This window comes from Astatotilapia calliptera, chromosome 16 (assembly GCF_964374335.1).
Source record: "Astatotilapia calliptera chromosome 16, fAstCal68.1, whole genome shotgun sequence".
Classification (NCBI taxonomy): domain Eukaryota; kingdom Metazoa; phylum Chordata; class Actinopteri; order Cichliformes; family Cichlidae; genus Astatotilapia; species Astatotilapia calliptera.
The window spans coordinates 6,279,546-6,300,069 of record NC_137437.1 but is presented as its reverse complement, the minus strand read 5'-3'; the positions used below and the strand labels follow the sequence as shown (position 1 = coordinate 6,300,069).

Below are 20,524 nucleotides of genomic sequence, written 5' to 3'. Positions count from 1 at the left end.
GTTGATCAGCTTTGTTATAAATTCCAGTCACAGGAAGAATTTGCTTATTTCACACTACAATTGTGGAGGGGGTAGATTTGACCAGACATCAAAGTGGAAGTGATGAAACATCCAGACTCAAAAGTGCCATAACAGATGTTTTGTTGTTGTTAACTTAGTAGCAGAGAAAAGTCTTGTGCTTACATGCCCCTGGTCATCCAGCTCGTTGTTGGTGAGTTTGAGCTTGTCAAAGCTGACCACCTGCCTCATCCACGTGTCCCCTGAGGCCAAAGAATCTGGGTGGATGTAGACCCGCGGAGGAACCGGAGAGTCTGCGTTTCCCGCCACCATCCACTTGGAGCTGTGGTACACATACCTAGAAAACACAGTGGGAAACCTGGTTTAAGCAACGCTGGCGCACACAAACGGATACACGAGGATGAGTCTGAGCTTATGCTAGAAATACAAAGGTTTCATTTGACATTGCATGTTCTAGAAGACCTGTGCATGTTTAAATCGAGTAACTCTAAATGTTATTGTAAACTTGTTTTTTTCTATGTCTCTTCACTGAGACTTCTTCTGCTTTGATTTCTTAATCATGTTCCCCAGAAAGTTAGTCCATGACTAGTATTCCCTCCCCACTTCACTGTTTTGAAAACTCATTTGAGGTTATTTGAGGGTTAGAGGGGTTATTATAAAGCCTGTTTGGATTTCAAATAAGCTGGAGTGATTTTCTTTTTTCGCTTCGCTGGAAAACAAACTCCAAACACTCGGCCACGTTGCCACAACACCGGCTGTTAAAAAACTCATCTGCTGTTTCTTCATTGCGCTTGAAATTTCTAACAAGCGCAACATAAAATATTCCATATGCAGTCGCACGCTCTGCTGCATAGTTTCAATTAAGCAAAGCCGTAATATTTGACGATGTTGTGTGTGAGTTTGGGTACAATGGGGCGACCCACCCATTAAACAGCAGGGAGAGAGGGAGAAGAAAGCGAGAGAGAAAGAAAAAAATGTGACAAAAGTAACTGACTTTTACCCTCATTTTAAAAAGAAATGACAAGCCACAAGTTAACTCTGTGTGCGCTGATTAAAAAAACAGGAAAGGACAAAGAAAGGAATGAGTGCGATGGAAAACAAGGGAATAATGCAAGAAACAATGAGGGGGAATTAAAATGCGTGGAGACGAGACGGGCGGCCTTCGGGAGAGACGGACACAATGAGGGAGATGAAATCAGCAGACGGAAAGGTGAAGGAGAGATAGGAGTGAAGCGCCAAGAGAGGCTGAGAGTGAGTGCGGGAGAGAGAGTGGGAAGCACAGCTGTTTGCTTTTAGTTCTGGCCCTGCGCTCACTTGAAAGTGTTTTATCTGCAGCGTCTCTGCCAAAGTCATCACTCACCCCTGAAACATGGACAAAACTCTCATTTGGTCCTTTTGTTATTGCCTTGAAGGGCTGCACCACCCCGTTTTACCACACATTTATGTCCAAGACCAAAAATAAAAAGAATATACCAACTCGGCCTCTTTGTGAGCATTTGAAAAAGCATATAGGGGGTGTTTTTGGGAATGCTGGCAAACACACCCTCTGGCCACCATATTGGAGCTAAAGTCAGTATGCTATATTACATTTGTAAGTAAATGTTTGTCAGACAGGAGGAGTGGTTCGTGCTCTGTTTGGGAGCTTTGTGTTTTTCACTTTGCGCTGCATTGTTGTTTTTTAACTTTTGCTTTTAGGAGCCTTGCATGTTTAAAAAGAATGAAGCTTAGCCAGTAAGATTAAGTCCAAAGAAAGTTAGGATTGAGAGTCCCGTTTTTGCATTGCTACAAGCTGGAGCATTTAGCCATGACCCCTTACATATGCCTATGACACTCCAACAGCTCGCACACATCACAGCATTGAAAAGCCTGGGAAGGCCCGTGTGCTGGGTACACTGATGTGTGCGTTTTTAGCAAACAAACTCTTAAAAATCCTCACAAGAACGTTTTCAATGCTGGACTAGTAAAAAGTCATTCAGCTTACTTAATATGTTTTCTTAAGTGGCTTGGACTTGAGGAGTGAAGACGCATACGCACACACAGACACCGACTGAACTGCAGGCTGCATCTGCAAATGGTCTTTGTTAACAGCCTCGTGTCTAATGCACTCCACAACCACACAAGCCAAAGTTTTCATTGGTATTTCTTCCTCTCTCTCCCCTGTTTGTTACACCATAAACAGCATAATCATCACAGGAATCCAGTTTTCAGCAAACCATGACGAAGCTGAATGTTTCTGCACAGTTTGCAGAAACCACATGATGAGATGCCATATTAAGCCAATTTGATTCTGGGGGTTTTTTACACTCATTATTCCAATCCATTTCATCATTCATTAATCTATGATGGATTCGTTCTTTGTGGATTTCCCACGCACCAAAACAGGAGTTTACATGAGATTTCTCCCCACTCCTGATCACTGTTATGACATGTTTTTACCTGGTGTTTTGACCTGAACAGGTGTAATAATAATATAATATGTATCTTCCTTTTTTTCTCTTATTTTTGCTCCATTTTTGGTCTCCACCAAAATTGAATAAAATATCGGTTGGTAATAATTCTCTGGTTGTTTGTTATCATGAATGATAACATATATACTCCCACACTGAAACTTTATAACAAATACATCTTCTTCCCGATTGTAAATATCAGTTAAAATATAACATGTATAAAAGGTATTTATTAAAATGTCTTTGCTTGCTATTAAATGCAGAGATTTGGTACAGTTAACAGAAGTCCCTATTTGACTACCGTGTTATCTAATATCACCTCCACACATGGTCCTGACTTTTGACCTTAACACAAACACACATGCATATGCAGACCCACAAAGGATGCCAGGCGTTTCTGTAATTTCCTGTTTGGACTGCTGTTTAGGGTTATGCTCAGCGTAGTAGAGAACGTGTTAAGAAAGGAGGAAACTTTAGCCCCAAACAGGACTGGAAATCTGATTAGTCCCTCGCTTTCATCTTCCATAAATCTGCCATCTGGCACCGGCACGATCAATAAAGACCGGACTTTATGTGACACTCTTACTGGGCAGATGGGGGTGAGGGGAGGGGAACTTCGTCCCTCAGCCAGCACCAGACCATACAGCTGACAAAACTGAACTGCAACGCCTGGCCCAATTCTCAATTTTCTCTGTCTCTCACACACACAGACACACAAACACAGTCATATAGACTGGGACACTGAAACACACAAATAGAAAAACACACAAGAAAAAAGAAGGGAAAAATGGTTGTCAGTCTGTATGTGTCTGTATGCATACACGTGTGTGTGTGTTTGTCCAGCTCATCACACGTATACTCTTACAGAGGCTGGCATGCACATAAAAACACATATTTACACACTTGCCAAGCCCGGACAGTATATTGAGTTACTGTACTGACAGAGTAAATATTGCTATTGAGTTACCATTCAGGGTTGACTTCTGAGTTTGTAAGAGAAGACCAGCAGCTCTCCGTACGCATACACGTGTGCTCTTGATTTTCTATGCTTGGGAGGCCCAAACTGCCCTGCGAAGTTATTTTGTAAGTTCTCACAGGACCCGTGAAGCAGGGTTACTGTTTATAAGAAAAATACTGGGATTATTCAAAGCTGAAAGTGGGCTTAGGGTTCAGATGAGGTACCGGTTAAGGCTGATGTCAAAGTGGTCCTCATAGGTATGTCAGACTGAAGGCCCAATGAGGCGTGTTTCCCCTTTGAGTACGCATTCCTTAATGTTAGGCTTCACTCATTTTTATATGTGTGTTTCTATTTATATACAAAGATCTAAGGTCCTCACAAACTGCCATAAAGAAAAAGAATGTCTGGAATTGATGTGTGCTGTTGCTCTTTTAATTGTTTCTGAGTATCATATGGGTTCTTTTATTTCTATACTTATGAAGATCAAACAACAGTCAAGAAGGTTGAATTACTTTTACAACTTGACTTTTCAATGGAGACTATGTTTAAGATATAGTTGGTGAACCCTGGTTGGAGGAATTACTGTCTATCTTTGGCTGTTTCTGTGCCTTTTCTACGTGTGTGTTTTCCTGCTTCAACACAAAAGAACCAAACACAATCCTAACAGAATATTTGCTAATAGAAGCAAATAAACATTTGTTTAAAGAAAGTTAAGGACAGTCAATTTTCCAGTCAACGTACATTTACAGCATTTTTAAAATTAAGATGGGATTAGTTTATAGGGTTGGGAAACTATGATTGACCCCATGACTAAAGTAACGTAATTATTTTTGCATACATCTGTCTTTTATCCCTGTAGATGTCTGTGAATATGTTGGTGGCTGTTTGATCCATTTTCCCATTTCTGTGCAGGAACCTGCGCATGTTAAAGCAAAACTGCAACGTGCACTGCCACACACTCGAAGCAAAGAGGTATGCTTGAGGAGCCAGACAGACCCCACGCTCAATGGCCTTAACTCAGAACGAACCAAATGACTGTCCACATAAAAGAAGTGTAATATATGGAGATTTAATGAGCGTGGTACCAATGAGACGTTCCTAAGCAGGGGCAGTGAGCCCAAGTAAAGCAAGTCGATTCCAATAAAGACCTTATTTCCAGACCCCAAACTCCCTGGGACTCTGAGACACACCAGTGACAGCTCCCAGCTCAGTTTGCAAAGCCCTGTGGTAAATTCCCCAGCCAGGAAGAAAATCCTATTTAATTTTACAAGATCTTCTGGCCTCTAAAAATCCTCCATGTCTTGGTTCGCTGGTGGGAGAGCAAGGAGAGGCGGCAGGGCAGAACGTCTGCTATACGCTCTGGTGGAAAACTTTACATTATTAAACAATGAAATGAAATGAAGGGTGCAGGGAGGTCAAATAAAATGCACTGATTGCAGAAGTCACTTTATTTTAATTTGCTAATTTGTCTTTTATGCAGACTTTTATTTCTTCCTGATGAATGAATTTTAATTGAGTTTGAGTGGTCGTGGGGGGAGTGGAGATTCTCTGCAGGGAATGACATGGTTTTGTTTTGCAGAAAGAGAGGGGATCTATTTGTGGTGCACTCAGCTTTTGAACAAATAGTCACTCTCACACGAAAACAAACTAGCTCGCTGCAATCATCTTTCGTGCAACAAAACTATCTGCTTTAAAAATATGCCCTGTAAAACACTGCCGATACACTCAGATCTACCACACACACGCAATTATGTTGCCACTAAGTCAGTCAATTTGATCATTATTAATACATATATGTTTTTAAAGTGCTTGAGCGCTATATCAATTTATCTATCCAGACAAAAGAAAAAAAATAAAGAGCTGTTTATGTTTTCTCATCATTGAAAAACATTGTTTAAACATCTGAAATTAAATCCACGCTGCAAGTTAAAAACACACTTCCAATTTAAGCTGAAGATGTCAACCATAACTTTTGGATTATAAGAACTAACATGAATATTTTCTTAAACTATAGCTAAAGAAGGAAAAGTATTATTATTATCAAACATAAGACAGGTTCCATTTTTTCTTCTGAATTTTGAATATTGATTATGATGATGCAACAAGCGCAATAAAAAAAACCTGCAGCAACAGAGCAGGAGAGAAATGGAAAATGTGTTTAATGCTTAAAAGCACTTCATCGTATAGCTCACGGCTAAATAGTTGCATTATAAACATCACTAAGTATGAAAAGAGCATTGCAGAGAGGTTAAAATGTAAGAAAAAAGCTTCGCCACTCTGTGACAGACTGTTTGGATCAATTGTTCAGCAACTGAAGTTCAGTTTTAAACAACTTCACGGAATCTAAAGAAGTGTCTGTGGTGAAGTTAAAAGCCAAAAAACAGAAACTTGTGTAGCAGAAATCACTCCATGAACTCAGAAAAGCTTCTGAAATCCACTGTCAGTGAACGCACCACAGTAGTGCTGAAGGATATAGAGGCTTTTTGTGTGAGGACATCCAGATTAAGTCTTTGACGAGGAAGGTCTTGATTATTTCAGCAAGACAGTGGTAAACCACAATCTGCACATATGACAACAGCACAGGAAACAAGGGTGCAGGTTCTAAACTGCCCTGTCTGCAATCAGGACCTATAACCTATCATTTAATCCATGTTTTTCCCCATTTCCCCAAAAAATGTATAAAACTTCAGATCTTAAAGATTTGATAGGTGCTGTGGTGCTAGTTTCACTTAAATAAAGATTTGCATTCTGTTTTTATTCACATTACATGACAGCACACCAACCTTTTTAGAACAGGGTTGCATTTGTTTCGATCTTAAGTTTTCAGTTTTCCGTAACAATGGTTAGACCGAGTGAAACAAATGTGCTGGGAGAAGACGCAACATCTACAAAGTAAGTCATTGTTGGATTTTGTGTTATCTTTAGGATTAGACATGTCGCAGTAATAAAACATCGATTTTTGCCATTTTTACCCTTTCAGGTTATTACACCTCACCTTTGCTAAATGAGATTTTTCTGTCTGCTTTGCTGTGATTGCTTTTAGTGCTTAGGGGAACCCACTGCCAAATCACTTGAAACACAAATAGCAGCATCTGTGAAAAAAACTTTGTGATTGAGATAAGTATGTAGGTCATGGGTTATTTGCCTTATTATTGCTTCAGGACAAAGTTCCAGCCTGTATTAGCAATAATAAGAATAAAACCAGACGTGGTCTGTGTAGAATATGTGCAGGTGAACCCCAGCCTAGAAAACTTGGACGGTCAGCTACGGCAGCAGCAGGTAGATGTGCAGCGTTGCATTTTTCCCATTTTGACCTCATTTTTTCCACCCGTTTCCCTGATTAGACTCGAATACTGAGTGTTATCCTATTTGCAGGCAGACTCTGGCTCTGCTGCTTGGCCAGTGGGATGATGAATACATTTCAATCTCCTCTCTCTGGCTCTGACTTCAGGGGCCAATACTGTCTGCCTGGATATCAGTCTTATTGCATATCCAGAGAGATTCATCACATGCGAGCCTTCTTCCTACACATGCTCTCCTTAATCAAATGATGGGAGCAACTACTTTTTCCTGCTCGGCCAAGAAGACGACAAGAACACCTCAAGTAGCCGTTTTGAAAAATGTGAAGCAGGAAAAAAGCTGCAATATCTTTGTTTAATCCAAATCCTGTTATGTACGACACCAACATGAGAAATGGTAGGAAGATGAGAACAATCCAACTAGGTCAAAATGTTTACGCTCCATCCAGCGTTTTGAGAATCATCCAGGAAAGTAGAGTTTTGCGTCCAGCTACAGCAGCAGCAGGGTGCAGGCTCGCTCGTGCGTTCCCACACAGAGATGTGACTGTGCATGTTTAGCCGTGCAGGGTTATTGGGCAAAGAGACTGCTACTTTCAGAATGAAGCGAACAAAAGGTACCCTTCTGTTGCTGATAGATAACATCTGCATAGTCGACCATGTTTAATGGCTTTGATAAAATACAATTACTTAGTATTTTCGCCACAGTTTAATTCTTGACGTGGGTGAAAAGCATCTGAAAGAACATTTAGACCATCACGGGACATTAAACTTTCCCACCAAAACCCAAAAGAACGAAATCATTTTTGATTTAATGGCATTTGGGTAGGGAGAAGTCCATTTCTGCATTTGAAAGGGAGTAGAACAGGAAGGGAACATAAATAAACTTTCGTTAGCGAAGGACCTCTGTTTTAGATGCTACTCACTAGACTAGGCTACATCAACCTTCACGCCCAGTAATGTTTGTGCAAACAGGAGGTACCTGTATCTCTTGTTGTCCACAGGCACTATGTCCATGGCAATGTAGTACTGCTGATGAGGGTCCAGACCTGCTATCTTTACACGCATGGCTGGAAACATCCTCCTAGAGGGAAAAAAGCAACATATGGTAATAGATGTGAGAGCGATTTATATCAAAATAACAACATACTACATATATACGCACACACACGCATACACACACCTATAAATATATAAAATTTATATAAAATGTAATGGTTTTGTGATTTTCATTAGCTCATTCTTCAGATGAAGTGACTGTGCTACTAAGAAAAGGGGGTCTCTTTTTTACTCCTACTGTGGAGTATAAAACATATTTATGGCTTTAAATATTTACAAAAAAAGTTTAAAAAAAAGAAAAGACAGGAAGAAAAATTGGGAACAAAAACAAGAACACAACAAAGAAATGCTGCTGTATGCACATCTGTCACCCTAAACACTCCTGATGTTTGTCATGATGCAGCACTGCCGACTGTGCAGACACTCGTATTAGGAGCATGAAAAAAATACACTAATAATCATAACCACCACATTAAATGGTGAATTACACTAACAACAACAATAACAATTATATTAATAATGATAACAATACAAGAACATTGATTTAAAAATATTTAATTAAACTTTTTTCAGCTTTTGCTCTGTCAGCCTTCCCTCTCTGTAATGAGGAAACATTAGTGTGTATTCATTCATTTGAACAGTCCGGCTATTGTTGACGCAGGGATGTGAGACAGCACGCAGGCACATTTTAGGCTGTTTATGCTCATTAAAACAGGCGATAAGTAGACTAATTATTCAAGACATTGGAATCTCACTTCGTTTGATTTTCCAAAGATCCCAGATTTCTGTGTACAGTTTCAATTAGCCCTGATTATTCCTTTAATAGCCATAAATCCAGTCTGGACAACTTCTGCCTTGTACAGCTGACAGTCTTCTGAGCTTTACATATTATCTCCAGATTTATTTAATATTTTAAATCACATGTATTTTTTTTACGTTTCTTGAACATATTTTTTAATTATCCCCTTTGCATCTATAAGAAAAATGCTGTATCGATGATTTATTTGGATTTTATGCCTAAATATTATCAACCAGCTCTTCATATTTGGAAACTATAGCCTGCAAAGCCCGAGACTGGAAGTGATGCAAACCGCATGAAAAATGTCCAATTTAAAGGGAAAAACTGCACCCATATTAAATAAAAGTTTGTATATGGAGAGGGAGACATTTCAGCTTAATTCCTCATTTTGCACTTCAAACGCCGCGTTGTTCGGCTGTGCGTTTAACGGTCGTAAATCGGGGCCTGCCTAATGAGAAAAGAGGGCTGTTTTCTTGCTTCCCTTCTCTTCTGGATTTATGAGCTTATTATGAGCAGGCCGTGAAATACGTTCGGCGACGGTCGCGTCCGCCTTCACTCTGCTTCGGCGCAAACTGATTGCTGCTCTATTTATGAGCCGATTACCAATTTAAACCCAATTCATAAAAACGGCCAAGTGTAGTGTGTGACGGCGGGAGGAGGGCGACATGAGACCGTATTTCAATCTGAAGAGAGGAAGAGCTGAGAAACAGCTTTGGGTATATTTGAACTCAGGTTTCCAAAGTGTTGCAACAGGAAAAGAAAAAAGCTCAATAGGATGGACCAAAGCAGATCTCATAATAATTCTTCTAAATGTAAAACAAATACAACTCACCTGTTAAACTGAAATAATAATGATAATAATGTAGTGTGCGATATTTTTAGAATTTATTTTTTTAGCTGTGTTGCAGAAAGGAAAAAGCAGTTCTCCCACAGGCCTACATACATTTCTACTATAGTTAGGGAATGGAAGTGTTTTTAATTATCAATACTGCTAGTAGTAGTAGTATTGATAATAATAATATTTTTAATAATAATAATTTTAATAATAATTTTAATAATAATAATAATAATACAAACATGAATGAGATTTTTACATGAACATTTCGCAGTGTTTCCTAAACATTTTGATTCAATAGACCTAAAACATTTTAAAGAGGCAAATTGTTCTACGGAAGTGTAAAGAGTATCAGAGTGTAATTAGATGGAATAACAGATACAGTGTTAAAGGGGGCTATTTGCCTTCAAGTGGAAACATTATCAGAGGTGTTGTTAGTCATGCCGACTGTTGTGGAGCGAGCGGGGAAATGTCGGAAACGCACGGCGCTGCGGGCGCAGGGATAAAGGTACTTCCTTCAGGATCCGCAGGTCAACTTCTGTTCTCGCTCCGTGTTTGGACTGTTGGCCCGAGAGAGCACAAAAAAGCCGGAACATGTTACAGAGATTAATTAGAAGCAGGTCTCCTTCTTTTCCGACATCAGGAATAACCTGCCGCGTCACGAGGGCCTGAACGCAGCACTGCGGCCTGCATGTGCAACACATTAACACCCTCCAGACAGAGCGCAGAGGTGTGTGTGTGTGTGTGTGTGTGTGTGTGTGTGTGTGTGTGTGTGTGTGTGTGTGTGTGTGTGTGTGTGTGTGTGTGTGTGTGTGTGTGAGTGAGAGAGAGAGAGAGAGAGAGAGAGAGAGAGGCCTGTGCGGGAGAGACTTGTTTTCATACGCTTACCTCTAATTAAATAAAATAAAGAAAAAAAAAGATGGGTGGATGTGTGTGATAAGTTTGGATGGAGCAGGGGGTGTATATGAACCTTACCTGCCGGCTTTGGTGATGATCATCTCCGTGCCGATGTCGTGGAAGCGCTTCCACAGGTCCGCGCACTGCAGCTCCACCTGAATCTCATCCATGGAGGCCGGGGGAGACGGGTCGCAGGGGCCCGGGGCCAGATCGGCAGATGAGCCGAAAGAACACGACGTCCTCTCGGCTAGACCTTCTCCGTCCGAGCCGGGACTCGCCTCTGAGTCTGAGGGGGGAATGAGGAAGATGAGAAGGCAGCTCTGAAACAGTGGAATTAAGCGCTTTAAGCTTTATGCAGGAAACTTGGCACGGCCAGAAAGTACAGCGCGGTTCTCTCGGCTGACTCCAAATCACCTGCCGGCTACAGCCGGAGAGAAGCGTTTGGCTTACTGGCTCAGGCTCGTCATGGAGTTCTGGGTCGGTGTCAAAAGCAGAATAAATGCTGCGTAAAGGCCTTTGAAAAGCGACTTAGAAAATATTAAATTTTAAGTCGGGCCACACAATGAAGAATTCTACTGGGAAACATTTAGCAAATGAAATTTCCCCTCAAGTGTTCCTCCTGGACCAAGTTTTACAGACTGACCGTTCAAAGTCATCAGCGCAGTCACAGCGTTAGACCAGATAAAACGTTGCTCCGATCTTGAAGCAAATCCAGACCTACAGGAGAGCTTTTCCATCTTTCTGAGCTTCTAATTCCCCCAAAAAACAACCAGAGTGACCTCACTTTATTTCACGTCGCCCTATTTCAGTGTGCTTTAAACTAGCAGGCTACTATACAGCGGACAAAATAAAAAGCACACCGAAGAAATTCGAGTGGCTTTCTGTGAGAAGTTCAATTTACTCCGTTGAAATACGTCACCCAAGCTGTAGCTGTGTTATTTACATCAGAAACACTTGTTACTTAAGTTTGCATTCTACACTAAAAAAGCTACTTTCTTGTAATAATAATAGAATTAATTTTAAAAAACGCTTTAAAACCCCCAAATCCCTTCCACCGAAAGAGGAATGTAGACTTACACAACCAGCAGTTGCTCTGCCCCCTTTTCTCTGCTTGAATCTGTAATGTGATTTAACACATGTGATGTCTTTTAGATTTAAAATTTCAACCTTTAGGGCTTAAATATAAAAAAAAAAGATCATCTTTTTTTTCCAGCTGGGTTGCCAAAAACTTCACTGCTCAAATCTTTGAACCTGCACTTTATCCAGATAGAAACCTTCACAAGATCACCACATGCTTTCTCTCGTTTCACTTTTCTCAGAAATAGTTTATAGCCGAATATCCTACACCCTTTCCAACACCACCACCACTACCACCACCACCACCCAGAAAGTAAAAAATAAAAAGAATCTAATAATGTATTATTTATTGAGGGCCCTGACACAAGGAGGTTGACTTGGCAGACTAAGGGCACACAAATATGGTTATGTAAATGCAGAGCTGCTGAGAGACTGGACAGAGTCCCAGGCGAAAAAAACACCGAGGCGCAGGCCGAGCCAACCCTGCTGGAAACAAGAGAGTGAAGGGGAGAGATAGGAAGAGCAGGGGGCGAGGGGTGCAGTGACCACAGAGAGACGGAGAAAGTCTTTCTATCATCTTCTTGGGAGATCCTTCCAGTGTCACTGCAGCCAGTGAGGACTGTCACACATGATTCCCTTTAACTGTTCACACTCATGCACACAGTCATTCAGCTGCCCCCTCACACTTTATAAACACATGCTCCTGGTGCCAAAGGAAGAGGACAGGATGGAGGGCTTAAGTGAAATGAAGAAAAAATCACGTCTGTATTGCTCTAATTAATTTTTAAAGGGGCCTGTAAGGTTAGATCAAGCAAACTCAGGGCTTTCAATGAAAATTAAACACCTTATTTTATTAAGATAAACAGACTTCTATTGTTAACCTGCTTTAGACATTTGCTTTTATTCTTTTTTTTTATTGGTATATAATTTTCATATAATGTTTTGGCCTAGGGTTGAGTGTTTTCAGCCTTGCACCACCATCAGTCTCAATAATGTCCGCAGTGAAGTTTGATTAACTCTGTTTCAAGCTGTGTGGCACAACTGTAAGTCTGTCACCAAATTAAAATAAGAAGCTCAAATAAGGGTATAAATCTACAAGAATATCATTTGTCAGGTTTCAGTGTTGAATTGGGGTCTTCTAATAATCTAAACACATTTGCTAGTTCACTCTAACAGTAACGAGGTTCCAAACAAATAAAGAATGCGAACATCTGTGCCATCAAAATTAAGCTCGATCGGAATATTTGCAGTAAACATGGGCTGAAAAGCTACCCTGTGCAATCCACTATTGGCATCTCAAGCTAGTTGATGGTGTGTGAAGCAGAGGCGCTCAGAGGAAACAGATGCATTCCAGACAGCATGAGCAGCTCGATTAAATGAGATAATTTTGGTATGAATGTCTTCAAGATGCAGAGGGGGCGAACCAAAGGACCAAGCTGGAGCCGGGCCGCCCTGACACTAGGCTGAAGGACCTGTCCTCTGCCACTCGGCGGCTGCACACACACACGAACGCAGAGCTCTAAACCTAAATGACAAACAGGCAAACATACCTAGCAGCAGGTAGAGCTCAATGTGTGCGTTATGTCCATGTGTAGATTTAAATGGCACGTCTGAGGTCAGGTCACAGTTTAAGAACTCAGAGCAAATGTGTCAAAATCGAGCAAAACAGGAAACACAGCATAAAACCTTTAGTCCAGAGTCGCACAGCGCCAAGATTATAAGACCTGGGTTTTTGTTTCAGAGCTTAAGTTCCCACTTTATGCTGAACAAATAAAAACTGACATTTATTGATAGACAAAAATTTGCCCACTCAGCAGAATTCTGTCATGACATCTGCTGTGGTTAGCTACACACACACACACACACACACACACACACACACACACACACACACACACACACACACACACACACACACACACAAACAGAATATCACATGGGGCCAGCATCTTGTGGTTCTTTAAGCTCATGCCAGGCCTTATTAAATTGAGACTAACACTGATGCTAAGCCACTAATTGGCCAGAACTGAATCGTCTGTGCTGTACATTACAGTGGTCTCTTGTGTTGCAGTTCACATTTTGTCACTACACTGTCAGCAGAACTCAAGCGGGGTTGAACTGTAAATAGATAGTTATTAATATGTTAATAAGGAAAATGCTGGAAGTAATGAGGAAGTAGATTATTGTTATTTGAATTTATTTTATCACCAATTAAAACTTCAAGATCGGATCTATATCATCAGTGTAAAATACTGGTTTAAATTATCGAGTATAGATGTCTTATTAATTTCCTTCTAATGAACAGTACTGACCTTTTTAACCTGATTTGGGCTGCAACACTTCAAAACAATTCCACAAGTAGGTAATATTACAAATCATGCAACTTTTTAAAAAATTGAAAATACATGCCAAATATATCCCTTTGAAATGATCTGCAAATATCCGTTTGATGTTGGGGTGCACTGATAAAAGATGTCATGTCTTAGGTTGCAAAACTGGAAAAACGCCATCTGAAGTGGACAGCGGCGGTTTGCCCAGCATGAAACCAGTGAGTAACACCATCCACACCGTGAGAGCACCTGTTTCCTACACTGATGCAGACTGGAAGTAAGCAAACTTCAAGCCCATCTCTCTCTATCAGCTTGCATGCTTACACAGAGAGGGAGCTTTTGGAGAAATGGCAAACAGAAGGAGCGGTGTAGTGACATTAATATATAATTTTACATTGACCTTAATAGGTTATAAATACCCGATTTTTAGCAAAATGTCAGTTTGTTGCATGGCTTCAGTTCTGCGTATTAAAAAGTAATTATTATAAATTACCGCCATACAAATCGCATAATTCTGAATTCACAGTAGATGTAGTTTAACTTGTTAATCGATGTTTTAATGGATAAATATTATGAGTGTGTGGTGGAAGTAGTTCTGTGAGGTCTAACAAAACAACGTTTTTTCAGAGCTAACTGAGCTGCTGAGCTCTTCCAGGCAGGCTGTTAAATCCGAGCCTGGTTCAGTTCTGTGCTTGTCTCAGTCCTGCCCTTGTCTTTGAGGCTAATAAACGTGTTATACGACCAGCCGGCTTCCAGCATCGCCTGGAGTTGAGTAAAAATAAAATCACTCCGTTAAGGATTCCTCTAAACCACATAATCTGACCACAGAGACTCGCTGTTCTCGGTCACCTCCGCCCGACGCGCCAAAGTGGAGGCTTTCGGACTCAAGCAGGGCCCGCGGAACCTGCCAGGAATCCGCCTGCTAATGAGCGGGACAGAGGGACCAGGAACTGGTCCACTCAGCCACAAATTCTGAAACTATACAAAAACTATGAGGAGATGAACTTAGAGACCTTTCTGCTCCCCGCTGCAGCCAAAAACAACATTTTAGTAAATGACTTGAAGGTTTTTTTTCAGTGACTATCAAGCTTTATTTTTTCTTGATGCGTTTACCCTTTCAAACACATACAGAAACGAGCTGCTTGTAATCAGCGTTTAGTTCCACCTTCCTCATTTCACCACGGACGGCCTTCAATAACAACAAACTTCCCAAGAGAGCTCCTGGGAGGCAAACCCTCGAGAAAACTATAGTTTGGTTTTGTTTATTCGCTTTTGTTATTTTTATTATTATTGCTTTTACTCTTTAAGGTTTGCGTTTGGATCCGTTTGAAGACCGGAGAGTAGCCGTGCGACCCCAAAGGTCAGACTGCTGCAGGCGGCGAGGTAGTGTTGGCCTGAGGCCGTCTGAGCTAGCTCAAGGCTCAAAGCTCAGCTTCTACCTTTCTGCGCATTCATACAAACATTTAATGAGCAGTGATGCGGTTATGATAGAACTTGATTCACACAGGCCCACGCGGCGAACTAATGTGAATTCACATGAGCATAGCGTACATTATCTACACGGCTCATTTAGTCCTCTATATTAATTTTACTTTTCAAGTGACCGACTTAACAAAAATCTTTTTTCGTGAATGATTTTAAAGATAAAACTAAATTGAATTGCAGCTGAAACCCGTGAAGCGAAAAACGAACATTGTGAACTCAAAGGGAAGCCTCAAGGTATTTAAAACAAAAAACAAACAAAAAAAACAGTCAGGGTTATTTTGCAGGGTTACTTAATCTCCACGCATTACGCCTTAAGATTGCTGAGACAAAACAGATTATGTTTTATTTAAAATAATTATATTGCGCAATGAAAATATAGAAATGCTGACTTGGCGCAAAAAACTTACAATGAAGTTTGTTTTGAGCTGCAAAAAGCTATGATTTAAAAATTAAAATAAAAAAAGAACAAACTATATAAACTTATTTTTTTTTAATTGCTTCATCGCGCATGCTTGTTTTAAGGATACGTATAAAACTACTTACAATAAAATATAATTATTTTTTGCCACGCTTTCTAAACTGTGATATTTATTTCACTCCGTTGTTATTGTTATTATTATTATTTAGTTTTCCTTTGCTTTTACACAACCCGCCTTTCCACTACTTGAGTGCAGTTATGAACTCAAATATTTCATAATCATCTTGTGTGACTGTTAGTTTCATACAACACATTTAAAGCGCTTACCCGTTTTAAGCAGATGACGTGACAACATTTGATTTCTTTCTTTTTCTTTAAGCGTTCTCTGTGCGCACTCGTGAATGGAGAATGGACGGGCTGCTCTGCGAATTTGTGCGCCTTAAGCGCAAAATGCAATTCTCCACAGAAACTTATTTTTTAAACTCTCATCAGAGGACAGTGTAATTGTGACTATTTAAAGGCTGCTCCTCTTCGAGGATGAAACGTGTTAGACTGAGTGGTTAGTTTCAACCAGTGCACCTTCCTGCAGTAAACTGAGGCCTCCCTGCAGTTCAAGCAGATTATTGCTGGGCTAAAATGGCTCAAGGAGCAAACAGCTGATTCAAATGTGTTTTTATGTGTTTCTGGTGCAGCTTCACATTGTAATCCGCCAGTCCAGAGTCAAAACTTGGCCAACCCACAAAAAACCTACCAAATATCAACTAAGTCCTAACATTATTATTATTATTGTTGTTACTGATGAAAATCAACGCATATGCTGAATATATGAGACAATATCCCTGTAGACCAAAACGCATAACTCCACAGGCTTGCATCTCAGTCTGTTTAATGTAAAGATCTGAACAATGTGGAGCGTGGACTCTGTGTGCTCTGCACGGGGTTGGGTCATTGAACACAGAGCCACGTTTTGACTCGGGACTTGTGGATTTGCGGTGCTCTGCAGTGACATTTGAGCGATGTTGTGCGTGTCTGCGCACTGACCGGGATCCATATCCAGACAGTGCGCCGGATCCTCTCCGTCCGTGGCGAGGCTCTCCATGGACAACTCCAGCTCCTTCTCCTCCCAGCCCCGGAGCTTCCTCTTCTTGTTGGAGCCGATCAGGGCTTCCACGGAAAAAGCGTGGGCTCTAGAGCTCAGAGCTGCGGCAGATCGCCTCCTTTCACTCATTTCTCACAAAATCCACCCTAAGTGGGGGGAAGCGGCGAAAAACCCACTCCGTCCGTCCAACGCAGCGAAGCAAAACAATCAAAAAAATAAAAAGAAGAAGAAAAAATGCACACGTCAGTGTTTACAGCGGATCGCAAACTCACCAAGTGTCCAAAGTAATCCCAACTGTGACTAGAAACGCAGCGACAAACTTTTGGAGGACTGTGTCATCCTGGCAGCGCGGCAGGACTCGGTGTTTTTGATGCGGTGTGCTGCTTCACGCGTTTCTCCGTGCTTCCACTCCGTGTCTTTTTCTCTCTCTGTCCCCCTCACTTCTCTCTGATTGATAATCACTTCTGGAGGAGTCTTTTTTTCTCTCTCTCAAAGGCGCAGAGGGCGGCTCTCCTGCGCTCTGGCAAAGCCGCGTGTCCAATGAGAAGTAAGAACACAGAGCTAGACAAAGTGTTTTGTCCAATGGCAGCAGCAGGAAGGAGCGCGTCCGGGAAAAGGAGCCATCTCTCCGACTTCAACAGCCTAACGAACTTACTCCATAATGAATCATATGGAGACACATGTGTGTTTTTACTGTGCTTTTATCGACATTAAAGGCAGGGCCTCATGTAAATACACCAATCAGATCATTATCAGTTCAAACTTTATGGGCTTAATAATATATAAAAAATAAAAAATAAAAAAAGACCTCAGCAACACACCTATTTTAGTCTTTGATACCCAGATCCTGCAACTTCACTTTAAGTCCTAATCTGACTGTTGATCATCAGCTTTGGAACTGCAGAGGCCGAGGCGAGGCCTTCGGCCTCACGGAGACCACCACAAAATATTATTCTGATATTTTACACTTTCACAAAGTGCTTGAACCTGATTCCATCATTAAAAGTCGTTGCAGGAAAAGCTCAATTACAGCTCCATTGTGTCAGCCCGACAGCTGAGGAACCGGAACAGAGCTTCAGCAGGACAGGTGTGCTGATCTCAGAGCTGTGCGCTCAGGACACAGCAAACGGAACGAGACGATTAGCAAGTGAAATTCTTGTGCTCTGCTCAGCTCGTTGAGGGGTCGTTTTTAACAGATCTGCAGGTCAGTAAAAGAAAAACAGAGTCGCAAGAAACATACGCGTCCAGGGCTTAGAGACATCTTTTTTCAGATGAGATCATTTTGCTTGGAAAAGGAGAGAGAAAAACACACTGCCATCAAATTCTCGGCTGATTATTTTGTTTTGTTTCATATTTATGTTAATAACTGTCTAATTTGAGAATGAATTATCCTCAAACAATCCGCATTTAAATTCCCGACACATATAAAACCAATAATGGAATAATATCAGGCTGAAATAAATCTGACTAAATTATTTATTCCAGCTAATTAAACGATTGGAAAATAGAAACTTTTAGTTGAGAAAGTAAAAATGTACTATTTGTAATATTTTGGCCTGACGCAGAAGCGTATTTCCAAGCATTTTTTACCGGCAGGTAGAAAAGCTTTTATAGAAGACTAGCCCCACCTTTGCAACCAAATATTAAAAATTAAATATTGATACAAAAATGACGCTCAGCGTTATAATATAATACAGCGGGAAGGTGATCGGTTTCTTGGGATCAAATCCCTGTTTTAAAAAAATCGGCGGCCCTTTGTTGAGACTGTTTTGAGCTGCTGAGCTGCACGTGATCAGTCTGCAGGCCTGACGCTCAGTTCGGGGACGATCAGTTCCTGCTGGGGGAAATAATTTACACATTTTTCATCAGCTGCGGGTCGAAAAGTGTCAGGGGTGGGGAAGAGCCGCGGATGATCGCTGCCTGTGTGATCAGTCAACACAAACGCGTCTGTGGGAACCGGGCAGGCCCCAAGTCAGAGTGCCGTTCTTGAAAAAGGAGCTTTCCAGAGGTTATTGCTGTGCATCTGTCATCTTGAAATAAATACTGCGCGCACACGAGGATGGCTCGCAGGACACTGAAGAAAAACGGTGAGCACATTGCAAAAAAGAAATAGAGGTGGGTAGTTTCATTATCCTGTACAGAGATCAACGCAGCAGGTATACTAATATGTGAACTTGTGGCGGCTTAAAAGGACATTACTTGCGCTACGGTCTTTATGGTAATATGCGCGCAAAACGTTTGCGGACCTATTTGAACTAATTACTTGGATAAAAGAGGAATACGGACTTCTGTGTTAGAATATTATAACAAACTGTGGCAGTCTGTGTGACTCTATATCACGGGTTCTTTTTATTTATTCTTTATGTTTTGTAAAAGAAAGAAGAAAAATGTTTGTGCGTAAAATTCTTCCAAAAGTAAACAAGTAAATATTGTGTGCGCACTGGTGTGGGGTGGGGGACGTTGAATCCCCCGTGGGAGGAAACTCGTTAAACACTAAAACCAACTGTTTGCCATTTAGATCCCAATTATAGCCCTGATGGCATCTCATTCACCCAAAAAGTGAAGCAAGCGACGGAGATCTTTTTTTTATCCTTTAGAAACTTGGAACGAGCAATTCATGCGTTTGTTTTATCTCAGCTGGATTACTGCAGTTCACTATATGTGGGTGTCAGTCAGTCCAGCTTGGCCCGGCTCCAACTTGTACAGAATGCTGCAGCTCGCCTTTTGACTCGTGTGAAGAAACACCAGCATATTACTCCGGTGCTTGCTTCCCTTCATTGGCTTCCAGTGCGTTTTAGAATTAAATTCAAAATCTTACTTTTGACTTATAAAGTGCTAATTGGCAGGCACCGGACTATTTGTCTGACCTATTGCAGCTTTATACGCCCTCTAGAGCCCTTCGATCAGGCGATCACCTGCTCCTTACCTTACATAAGTCTAGGATGGAGGAGATCGGGCATTTGCGGTTGTGGCACCGAAATTGTGTAATGATCTACCTCTCCACATCAGAAAGGCCCCAACTGTTACTCTTTTTAAATTGCATCTTAAAACATATTTTTTTATTCTGGCTTTCGAAACTGTATGAGAGTTACCAATTCTTTTATCCTAATTTTCTTTTAATTTTCGTACCTGTTGTTGTTGTTAATGCCATTGTTTAATTGTTATTTTGTACAGCACTTTGGTCAACTCCCTGTTGTTATTAAATGTGCTTTATAAATCAATAAATGAAATGAGTGGGCAGTATTAATAAATCCGTTTCCTTAAAAATTCTTTTCCCTTTTAGTTTCCTTTAGTAATCGGAGTTAGGGTATACCTCGTCGACCACAGTGAGGTTTTCGATTAAATCCGGCGTGGCCCCGCGAGATCGACACGTAGAGGGTGGTGGGCGGAAACGGTCAAACGTGCAGTTAATATTCAATAACTAAAAGAAGGGTTTGACCCCGCCTGACCTCGAGGGACGAAGAGAGCAATGGAGCGTGCAATCTGACAGCAACTCTCGGATTCTGTAAGCACCTTCCGCCTGAGCTGTAAAATTCCCCCCGACTCTCTCTCTCTCTCACACACACACACACACACACACACACACACACACACGGACTTTTTTTTGCAGATTTTTTTTAATTTAATTTTTCCTTTTTTTGTCCAAAGAGTGATCATCTGCCAAAAATTGACTGCGAATTTTATTGTTTTTTCTTTATGTGAAATGTATTTGCTTATGTTGGTACATAGTCAATATTATTATATTATTATATGTAAAATAAAGAAATACAAGCACATTTATGACTCTGTGTTACTGTACCTATATT

At 41.0% G+C, this 20,524-nt stretch overlaps 1 protein-coding gene across 1 annotated transcript in view; it reads right to left on the bottom strand.

The window, feature by feature from the left end:
• Positions 1-18,125, bottom strand: part of tbx15 (T-box transcription factor 15) — a 34,566-nt gene extending 16,441 nt beyond the window's left edge. The window contains exons 1-4 of the mRNA XM_026144601.2: positions 16,661-18,125; positions 10,388-10,595; positions 7,702-7,803; positions 184-355 (exon numbers count right to left, since the gene is read on the bottom strand). Of these exons, the coding sequence (XP_026000386.1) occupies positions 184-355; positions 7,702-7,803; positions 10,388-10,595; positions 16,661-16,847 (669 nt within the window). The 5' untranslated portion in view covers positions 16,848-18,125. The remainder of the gene's footprint in view (positions 1-183; positions 356-7,701; positions 7,804-10,387; positions 10,596-16,660) is intronic.
• Between the last annotated feature and the right edge of the window lie 2,399 nt (positions 18,126-20,524).